At 18.0% G+C, this 12,610-nt stretch overlaps 2 protein-coding genes across 2 annotated transcripts; both read left to right on the plus strand.

Moving 5' to 3' along the window:
* Nucleotides 1-2,220: 2,220 nt before the first annotated feature.
* On the plus strand, nucleotides 2,221-10,072 carry PRSY57_1427800 (protein kinase, putative; the record flags this gene model as incomplete). The annotated part of the gene is made up of 5 exons (XM_020115307.1): nucleotides 2,221-2,296; nucleotides 2,401-2,527; nucleotides 2,764-9,232; nucleotides 9,472-9,606; nucleotides 9,776-10,072. 5 exons carry the CDS (start codon nucleotides 2,221-2,223, stop codon nucleotides 10,070-10,072), a joined length of 7,104 nt encoding a protein of 2,367 aa, XP_019969964.1.
* Nucleotides 10,073-10,852: 780 nt separating this feature from the next.
* On the plus strand, nucleotides 10,853-12,540 carry PRSY57_1427900 (peptide chain release factor 1, putative; the record flags this gene model as incomplete). Its single annotated transcript, XM_020115308.1, has 7 exons — nucleotides 10,853-10,933; nucleotides 11,202-11,384; nucleotides 11,541-11,591; nucleotides 11,722-11,868; nucleotides 11,984-12,121; nucleotides 12,237-12,301; nucleotides 12,432-12,540. Coding segments are annotated over 7 exons (774 nt in total), but the record flags the coding sequence as incomplete, so codon positions are not given.
* Nucleotides 12,541-12,610: the final 70 nt, after the last annotated feature.

Here is a 12,610-nt window from a genome sequence, read left to right on the forward strand (position 1 = left end):
ATAAAAAAAAATATTAAAAAAAAAAAAAAAAAAAAAAAAAAATGAAAAATAAAAAAAAAAAAAAAAAAATTTTTATTTTAAAAAATCATATATATTATTTTTAAAAAAAAAAAAAAAAAAAAAAAAAAAAAAAAGTACAATAAGTTTCAATTCATATAAATATTGCTATAGGTCACTTTTTTTTTAACGTGTCTTGAGCTTTTTTTTTTTTTTATATTTGTAACGTGTAATTCTTTCAAGATAAACAATACATACTTAATACATACATATATATATATATATTAAATAATATATATATGTATGTTTTCCTATTTATATTTAAAAACATTACACAGGAATAGGATTAAAATGTATATAAGAATATGAAATATATTTTCCTTTATCTAAACAATTTTTCATAAAGCTAAAATAGCTAGTTACCTCAAAAATAAAAATATACGTATTTGCTTACATGCATGTACAAATAACCTTATGTATAAATATCTGTAAGTACAAAGGGGATATATAATTTGTAACATTGTAATTATTATATTAATATATATTTTTTTAAAAATTACATTATTTTAATTATAAAAAAAATATTAAAAATAAAATAAAATAATAAAGGAAATTTATATAAGTATTTTATGTATCACTTTATTCCTTCGTGTGTTGTATACTATTTTTATATAAAAGAATAAAAACAATAAGAATAATAATTATTATTATTGTAAATTAAAAATATATATTTATTTCATATTATCTCTGTAAATATTTTGTTATATATTTCAACAGATTATTCTTTTACTTTTTTTTTTTTTTTTTTTTTTTTATGTACCATATATATTATTATATATTTTTTATATACAAAATAAACACCTTGAAGAAATAGAAAAAAAGAAAAAAGGAAAAGGAAAAAAGAAATTAAACATGCATCTGAAAATTAAAAAAAAATGCACATTTTTTATAATACCTTCTACTACTAATAAAATATATATATATTTCATATTTTATAAATAACTATGTATAAATATATTATATATATATATATATATATATATATTAATAAATATAGCAATATAAAACTTTTAGGGCAATATTAAAAAATATATAATAAGAATATATGTCGCGTTAATAGTTACATCTTTTTCGTTGTATTATTTTAAAAACTCTTATAATATGTAAGGTATAAATATGAGAATCAACCTTATATATATATATATATATATAATATGCAAAAGAATAAATTATACATTTTAACCTGAATTTTTTTTTTTTTTTTTTTTCCTGTAATATAAAAAAAAATATATAATATATATATATATATATATATAATATATATATTATATTTATTTAATTATATTTATATATATTTATACAACCATCATATACCAAAAATTATAGGTATGAAATAAGAATATATTCAATAAAAATTATTTTTTCATGTATAATATGCATATAATATATTATACTCAAACATATAGTTCAACAGAAAAAAACAAGAACCACAAAAGAAAAAAAATAAATAAATAAATAATAAAATAAAATAGAAAAAAAATTACTTAAACGGAAGTTATATATATTATATATATATATATATATATATATATAATAAAAGTCGGAACAAATTATTTTATTTATAATATTATTATTCTTATATTTTATAACAAAAAAAGTAAATGATATGTAATATTCATTTTTTGTATTTAAAAACATATTAATTATTTTGCTTAGTTATATTTTTATATTATTTATAAAAAGTATAATATAATGTAGTAAATACTTTTTCTTTCTTTTTTCCATATATATTTTCTTTTTTTTTGGTTTATAATTATAATGGTATAAATTTTATAGATTAACATATTCAAATAATAATAATAATAATAATAATAAATAGTTATTTCATTTAATATATATTGACTTTTTTTTTTTTTAAAAAAGGAAAAAAAAAAAAAGAAGAAAAAAAATGTTTCAAATATATTATATATATATATATATATATATATATATATTTAAATATGAAGAAACATTTTTTTATAAATAAAAAATCAAATTGTTTTATTTTTTTAAGTCAATAAATTATTACATGAAAGATATTTTATTAAAAAATAAAAATAGTCTTTTATTTCTCTTTAATTTTTATAGTATTTTTTTTTTTTTTTTTTTTTTTTTTTTTTGTTTAACAAAAATATCGTTATTATTCACTGATGAAACATTATTGATATATTAGACAAAACAAAAATGGATAATGATAATAATAAAAGAAAAAAGACGAAGAAAAAGAAAGTTCGAAATGTTAATAATAAAAATAGTAATGGTATATATATAAATAATATAAAAAATAATGTATATTTTATGTGAATGTATAAATAATAATATATGAATATGAAATATATTATTTATAATTTTTTTGTATTATAGAAAACAAAAAGAAAGGAATCCAAGAAAACCAAGATGAACAAAATTATGCAGAACAGTATGCAGATCAAATTGAAGAGATATTAGCGTTACATAATATTTTTTTCCCTATGTATGTAGACAATCCAGGGTAAGAAAGAAAAATAAAATAAAATAAAATAAAATAAGTAGATAGATAAATAAATATATAAATATAAATAAATATAAATATAAATATATATATATATACCAAAGGGGTAACATATTATCCATGTTATTGTCTAATTCCCAATGCATTTTATTTTATATATATTTATTTTATCCATGTTGTTGTCTAATTCTCAATGCATTTTATTTTATATATATTTATTTTATCCATGTTTGTAGGCATGTAAAAAAATGCGATCTACCAAAAGATTTAATGAAACGTAATGAATATATAAAGAATAGTAAGGATTTATCCGAGAATATTATTGTTGATATAAATGATGAAATAAATAAAAATACTTGTTTAACCTTTAGTATGTTTCTGAACATTGATAATATTATGGAAAAGTATAAAGTAACATTTATTTGTGAAAAAATTTATCCATATTCTTATCCAAATGTTGTTATACATATGAACACCAAATTAAATGAAGAACAAAAAAATGATGTAACATTAAATATAAGAAAAATATGTGCAAAGAATTATGGAAGAATTACTTTATTTGAAATTTGTTTATTTATTAATGAATATTTAAACAAAATATTCAATAATGATTTCCAAAATTTGTGGGAAGAAATGAATTATCGAATTGATGACACAAGTTTTAAAAAAGACAGAGATAATGAAATATATAATGATTTACATAATGAAATAGAAGACGGACGTAAATTAGCTAATTATAAAAACGTACAAAATGATAATAATGATGATGATTATAAAAAAAATAATGAACATATGAATAATCAGAGTGATGGGATTTTTGAACATATGAAAAATCATCAATGTGATCAAAAAGGTTATTATGATAATGCAGCATGTTTAAATGATCAAATTGAATCTAAGAAAAAAAAAACACAAATATTATATGAACACGGTATACAATATGATGAAATAGAAATAAATAATAAAAACAAACATATAGATAATCATATAAAAGATACATATAATTTTCATAGTCAACCTTATAATAAAAAAGGATATTATAATAATGAATATTTGAAAGAAATGTACTTATCAAAAAATAATGATAATGAAACAATTAATGATGAAAAAAATTTAGATCATAATATGACCAACACTCTTGAAAATTATAATTATTTACAAAATAATATAATTAATGAACAAAAATATTTTTTAAATACGTATAATTTCAATAGTATATCAGGGTTTTCTTCAATAAATAGTTGCCTTATTAATCAACAACAATATGAAATAAATAGAAAAAAAGAAGAATGGGAAACAAAAATAAAAACAAATTTTTTAGAAAATAAATTGAATTCGAAAAATATTATGAACAATTCAGAAAATTATGATATGATTATACAATGTAAAGATAGCAATTTTAAAAATTTTAATATTATAAAAAACATTTCAATTAATAATTATAGGAACACATTTCTTGTAAGACATAGTATTGATACAAATGTATATATTATTCATTCATATGTCTTATTAAATATCTCATATTTCTTAACCTTCTTTTTCAATCATATGGTTTTTTGTAATAGAGATTTTAATCTGTTTTGTAACATATTAAATGATAAAAAGGAAATTCAAAAAAATAAAAAAAATAAAAAAAATGAAGAACTATTTAAAGAATATTTAAATGATATTATCAATTTAAGAAATTCAAAAAAAAAAAAAAATTTCATATTAAAAAATTATCAGGATGAAGAAAAGAACAAACAAGATTATTATATTCCTCCTGTTCATTTTTTTTGTAGTGAATATCAATTTTACGCTAACAAAAATTGTGTTATTACACAAAATAAAAATAATAAAACTTTACACAATATATTAAATGAAATAAATCATAATCGTTTAAAAAAAGTTATTCATCATTATAAACTTGTACGTAAAATTAATATTAAAAAAATCATATGTGAGCTAGCCAAATTGACCAAAATACATCATAAATATTTAGCTAGATATCACTTTTCATGGTTTGAAAAGGAAAAAATCATAAACAAAGAACAGCAAAATAATAAAAAAATAAATCAAGTAAATGACTTAATGAAAAATGTTATTATAAATAGGCTTGATCACCATGTACATTCTATGGAAGAACATTATAAAACTGAAGTAGAAAACAACATAAATAATGATAAACAAAAGATAAAAATAAAAATAAAAAATAATAATAATAATAATAATGAAAATAATAATGAAAATAAAAATAAAAATAAAAAAAAAGGTATAAGTCATATACAAAACAAAGAAAATATAAATAATGGGCATGTACTAAAATATAATGCAAATAAAATAGAAGAAGATTTTCAATGTGTACAGTCTTTTGATTCTTATTGTACTGACTGTGCTTGTTATTATTGTTGTTGTTCATCTTCTTCCTGTCCATTAGAAAACGATGACACGATACTACAAACAAATGAAGATAAAAATGGGAATTATAAGGATAACTATGAAAATATAAAGAATGAAATAAATCATTTGGAAAAGGAAAAGCCAAAAAAAAATAATGACGAAGATGAAGAAGAAGAAAAAAAAAATCATGAAGTTTTGGATGAAAAAAAAAACAAACTAATAGGAGCTTTTTCTAATAATATAGAAAGAAAAGGGTCACAAAGTAAGAATAGTATCAATACAATAGAAGGTTCAAAAAATAAAGACAAAGATAAACCTATCCATCACCATAATATTGATAATAATAATAATATTAATAATATTAATAATAGTAATGATAAGGAGTGTTGTAATAATATTAAGAATAACAAAAATGAAAAATATATAACTCCTTTTAACAACGATATGAACTATATTAAAAATGTAGCTTATATAAAAAGTATCTTAAATAAAAAAGAATATAATAAAAAAACATTATATATACAATGTGAACATTGTAAAGGACAATCATTAGAAAAAGAAATTGAAAATAATTTTTTTCAGAAAAATAAATATTTAATATGGAATATATTTAGACAAGTATTAGAATCTTTAAGCTATTTACATAAGCAGAAAATATATATAAAAAATTTAAATTCTCAGAATATTTATTTAGATAATGATAAATATGGAGCACATATTAAAATAATAAATTATAGTATATGTAATATGATTGATTATTTTTACTTTTATCATTATTCATATAAAAATAATTCCTCTTATTTCCAACAGTTCATACAAGAATTATATAACGATCTAAAAAATATTGGGAAACCATTAAATAAAGAAGATATTGAAAACATGATACATTCTGAAAGTATACATGATAAGGAATCTAAAGAAGAAGATATCTTTGTAAAGAAGTGTAACAGTTTTGAAATTAGAAATGATAGTTCGTGTAAGGAATTTATAAATGATGAAAAAATAAACAAAGAAAAAAATGTTCCTATTGATGAATATGATCGTAATAATAAATGTGTCAATTATAATGATTATAATAATGATTACGATGATGATAAGGAAAAAACAATATATACATATCCATCATCAAATGAATATAAAGATTTCTATGTACATTCTTATAACCAATATTTTTATAAATGTTTAAATAAAAAGAAATATGATTATGAAGAATTGGACTTATTTTCATTAGGTTTATTATTATATGAATTATGGCATACACCATTTAAATCGAAAGAAGAAAAATTAATAAATATAACTACCATGATTAAGGAAAAAACATTTTCAGAATCGTTTATAAAAAATATAGATAATGATTCTTTAAAAGTATTAAAATTTATTTTAATTAGTACTATTAACTATGATACTAATGAAAAAAAAATAACAAAACTGGAATATGTAGATATTTTAAATTTAAATATAAAAAAGGATAAGGAAGATTATGAACATTTGAATAATAGTATGAAAACTAAAACTATCAAAGATATGAATGATGATTTAATAATTAAGAAAGAGGGGGTATATAATAAGAATGTAAATATCGATATAGAAAATGAAAAAAAAATGAATAAAATTAAAAAAAATATAAATAATTATAAGGATCATATAAATAATGAAATGTTATTAAATATGAATAAAAAGAATCTAAATGTTTCAGAGAAACCTAATTTATATTGTATTAATAATTCTATTAGTAGCATACTAGCTAAATATAATGAAAACGATGATTATATATCTAATCAAAAAAAAAATAAGGATTCTGAGATATATTTGGATGTAAAAGGAGATATAAGATTACTTTTAATGAATAGTATGGAATCCCCATCTAGTCATCATATTGCTTCAGAGAATTTTAAAAAAGCTAATCATTCAAATACATATTCAGAACAATTAAAGAAAATTTATAATTTCTTCAATCAGGATATTAATGTCCTGGAAGATGGTAAACGTATATCTGTGAAAAAGGACAACATACAAAAGGAAAATGTTGTAGAAAAAAATGATATATTTGAAGATAATGAAAAGAATAACAAGATTAATCAAAATGATAAGATTAATAAGGAGGATGGAAATATAAAATGTACAAACGAAGATAAATATAAATTAAATGAGAATAAAAAAAACAATAACAGCAACAACAACAACAACAACAACAATAATAATAATAATAATAATAATTTTCAGATGAACCATATTGTTGAAGAGTCTATATACAGTACACATAAACATGCTAATAATAAAGAAGAATACATATATAAAAAGAATTATACTAACAAATTACCAAAAATAACAGCAGAGAAATTATTAAATTATCCATTAATACCTGTTGTCATTCAAAGAGATATTTTTAAATATTTTCTTCAGAAATTAAAACATAATTCTTTAAATGAATGTATGAATGTTTTAAACATTTTATTATATAATAATAAAGACCTATCTTTTCCATTTGAAAGGAATCGAAATGCATATGTTTATACACATACATCTACATATGAATATGATGTTATTAAAAGTTATATATTTGAATATTTCCATTGGTATTTATCTAAAAAACTTTGTACTTACAACCAACCTCATGTATTTCAATTAATAAAAAACAAAACAGATACATCTAATGAAGAAGTACATAATGATGTCATATCAAAAATTCCTAATAATTTTTTAAAAAAAATTAATTTATATAAAAAAGAAATAAAGACGAAAAAATTGGATATGGAAAACGATTCTGATAATAATGAAAACAAATATGAAGATATTAATAATAGTATTGAACATTTAGATATATTAGAAAAAAACAAATCCAATAAAAAGAACAAAAAAATGAAAAAAAAGGAAAGAAATATTAGTAGATATTATTCATTTGATTCTTTACCTGAACAAAATTCAAATAATTTAAAAAATTTGGAAAATATGCAAGATCTTAAAAAAAAAAAAAGTTATAAAAAGAAAGAGAATGATAATAGTACAAGTAGTAAGGATAAAAATGAAAAGGATAATATTTCAAAATATGAGAAAAAAAAAAAAAAAAAAAGTGATGATGAAAAAAAGAAGGATAACAAAAAGAGAGATTTTCCTATATTAGGCAAATTTTCAATGTTTAAAAAATTTCCCTTAATTAAGAGAAGTAATACATATAATATATATAGAACTAATGATATGAATACAGATTTGTTGATAAATTATGATGATAAAAATGGAGAACATGAAAAAGATGATAAGACTGATGATACAAGTAGTTCTTATAATAATAGTAATAATAATAATAATGATAATATTAATAATATGCAAAATAGTTCCCGTATGATTGAAGAATTAAAGAAAGAAAATGAAGAAAATAAAAGAAATATTTTAAATCGATTTAAGGATAAATTACAACTTATTGATAAAAATAATAAATTAGTTTATATGCCCTTTTATCTTACTGAGTCCTTTTTAAATTTAATACCACATTATAATTTAAATAAAAGTTTTATGAATTCCTTTTGTTTTTTTCAGAATTATTTTTTTGAAAATAATCAATATAAAATAATAAAAAGAGAGAATAGTATTATATATAATAATATCATTACAATAAATGATAAGAAAGATTTTTTTTATGGTAATAATATTAATGGAAATAATAAAACAGAAGTTAATATTTCATTTTGTATTTATCAATTAATTATATTATGTAATATTATGGAAATATTTGAAAAGTTTGAAGGATATTTAAATAATTTAATAATAAAATGGTGTTATACCGATTTAATTATTATTTTAATTAGAGATATGTTATCATTAAATTGTAATAAAAAAATATATTTTTTATATAAAATATTTGAAGAAGGCAATATTTCATTTAAGAATTTAAAAAAATTACTTTTATATTTAGATATCACATATGATGATAAAATACTGAAAATATTATATTCTGTTTTATATGATCAAACAGATAATTTATATGATAAAATGAAGAAAATTATAAAAATGTATGATATTAAAAATCATAAGAATACTAAATTTATTAATTATATAACATCAACCATAATTTATTTAAATAATCTTTTTCAATATTTTAATAAATCTAATCATATTTTCACATGGGATTTTTTTATGAACCACTTCCAAAATACCTTTGGATTTGCATTTGCTTTTAATATTTATTCAAATAAAAATACAAAATATCTATTATCTTTTGGAGGTGTGTCAACACAAGTATTTACAAATTATGATAAGGTACCACAAAATGGAACATATAATATCATTTTTGAAATATTTGTAGATTCTATATCAAATATAATATTTCAGGTATAACAAAAAAAAAAAATATTTGAAAGACATAAACAAACATATGTATATATGAATTATGTGTATTGATTTATGTATGTCGATTCGTTTTATGTCCAAGGAAACTAACATATACACACACAAAAATACACAAACACACACAAACACACATAAACATATATATATATATATATATATATATAAATACATTATATACATGTTACCAACATCTTACTATTATCTTCTTTATTTTTTTTTAGGATGTAAAGAAGGATAACTTTTCCAATTTGATTATAGATTTTCATTCTCCTAGTGTAGTAATTACAGCTAAGGCTTATAAATTATTGATGTATGCCTTTTCCTTATATAATAGCTTAATACAAAATGGAATTAAGGTAAAATGAGAAAAATAAAATAATAAGTAAATAAATAAAAAAAAAAATAAATAAAATAAAATAAATAATAAATAATAAATAAATAAACAAATAAATATATTAAATAAAATGATATACATATATATATATATATATATTTTTTTTACATTATTTTTGTACCCCTTTATAGTGCGAATGCAGAATAACACCCCTGATGGAAACGTCCAAGTTTGAAAAGAGCTTACTGAAATATAAAAACATCAACATTCACGTACAAATAAACCAAAAAATTAGCTCGAGTACATCAATAAATATAGAAGACTATGAAAATTCAGCCGAAAATATTTCTTCTTCAAATATAATTAATTCAGAGGAAAATGTAAATATTATATATAGCACTCACATTATCAGATTAAATATTAAAAAAAATTTTGAGAATGAGGCATCATTAATAAATTATATAAAACAATTTTATTTGAAAAAATGAAATTTTTTTTTTTTTTGATATCTTATATATATATATATATATATATATATATATATTGATTTTTATATTATTTCTTGATTATATAGTTAACAACCTTATAAAAGGTTATAAAGTTAATCAAATGTTTTTATATGAAAAAATATATTTTTTTTTTTTTTTTTTACTGTAAATATAAATTCGAATATTTTTTTATATTATATTTTATATACGTTTATAATGCTTGATTTTTTTTTTTTTTTTTTTTTTTTTTTTATTCCATATTTTTAGATATAATTATATTTTTGGTATCATTTTTTGATAATATTATTATGTATTTAGAATTTGATTACTCCATAATTTATTTACACATAATATAATATGAAATAATTATTTTATTTTATCTTATTAATTATTTATTATTTATTATTTATTATTTTATATTTTTTACTTTTTTTTTTTATTTTTTTTATTTTTTGTTTTAGTTTTCCCCAAATTTGATATTTCGTAGTTTTATAATTTTATTTGATGCATAAAATTAACATAATATTATAATTTGTTTACCACCCATCAAAATGTTTTTGTTTATATATTAATTTAATATAATAATTTAACACAAAATATAATATATTTTCATTTTTTATAAACGTCAAAAAAAGAAAAGAAAAAATAACATTTCCCGCTCCTACCCTCTATACTATATAAGTAACATCATAATGATTAAATAAATAAATAAATAAATGTTTGTTTTGAATGGGATAGGTTATAACATATATATTGTGATCCCAAAGGCTTTTTAAAATTATGAAAAAACTATTATTTCTTTTTTATTGTTATATATGGTTTGACTTATTTGTTCATGTGTCTAACTTTTATATAAAACCAGTAAGTTTTGTGTAAAGTGAAAAATTTATATTAGAAATGGAAATTTATTTTATTTTATAATTTTTCTTCTATGGATTATTTATTATATTAATATATGTATGGAAAATATAAAAATATACATTACATCATTTTATAATAAAATCAAATTTTAATAATATATCTGTACAATAAGAATAAGAGAATCACAATAAATATATATATATATATATATATATATGTATATATGTCCTTTATTTATTTATTTATTTATTTATTTATTTTTTATTAGAAAAACTATTACACACATAAAACCGAACGAACAAAAAAGAGTGTGTTGAAAAGATATTCATTTCAGTTATATAATAAAAAACAAACACATTTGTATAATGACAATAAAAATTTTATACGAATAGAATTTCGTCCAGGTGTAGGAGGAGAGGAAGCGTTCACATGGTCCAAAGAATTATTAAACGTAAAAAATAAAATAAAATAAAAATATACATCGTAACAATATATATATGTATATTTATTTATTTATTTATATTTATATTTATATATTTGTCACTATATTTTTCTTGTATATATATTTATAAATATATGTATTATATAATTTTTTATTTTTTTTAAGACTTACAAATTGTTCGCAGAGAGGAATAAATGCAAAGTTGAAAAAATACAAGTAAAAATAAATACTTATGTGTTTATATATTTTGTTTTTGTTTTATATATAAGTATATTCTTTTCATTTATTTGTTCATTTGTTCATATATATATATATATATATATATATTTTTCTCTTAATTTTATAGGACATTAGTGATTCCTTAGTTATAAGTTCAAAGGAAAACTTAAATATAATTAAAGAGGACAAACAAATTGAAATAAATTTGTATGATCTTTTTAAAAATGAAAGTGGTATTCATCAGGTGAAAAGGATACCAAAGAATGATTCCAAAGTAGGATAAAAATTACAAAAAAAAATTTAAAATAGACATACATACATATATATATATATATATATATATATATATATATACATATGCACTTTATTATTTTATTTTTTTCGCGAAGAATAGGATTCATTCATCCACAGCTACGGTTGCAATATTTTTTCATGAAAAGGAAGAACCAAAATATGAAATTAATTTGAAAGACCTAAAAATTTCAACATTCAGATCGAGTAAACCAGGTGGACAAAACGTGAATAAGGTACACTTATCAAAAAAAATAATAAAATATAATTCAATTTAGGTTCACATAATAAAATTTTTATTTTATTATATTTAATTTTTTATTATATATATATATTTTTTTTAATTTAAAGATTGAATCAGGTGTGTGTATTTTACACAAACCTACAGGAATACAAACTGAATGCCAAGAGGAAAGGTTAATATATATGCAAACAAATATAAATATTTTTAAATAATTACATATACATTAACAATACTAACAATATAGACATTATTTTATAATATTAATATGATATATTATATTTTTTTTTTTCACTATGATGTAGAACTCAAGAATTAAATAAAAAACTTGCTATGAAAAGGTTAATTCAAAAAATACAACATATGGAAAGTAAAGAAAAGGAAAATATGGTTCAACATGAACGAGCTAAATTGGTAATATTTTTTTTTTTTTTTTTTTATCTAGCCATTATATTAATTGCACATATATATATATATATATAAT

This window comes from Plasmodium reichenowi, chromosome 14, assembly GCF_001601855.1.
Source record: "Plasmodium reichenowi strain SY57 chromosome 14, whole genome shotgun sequence".
Classification (NCBI taxonomy): Eukaryota; Apicomplexa; class Aconoidasida; order Haemosporida; family Plasmodiidae; genus Plasmodium; species Plasmodium reichenowi.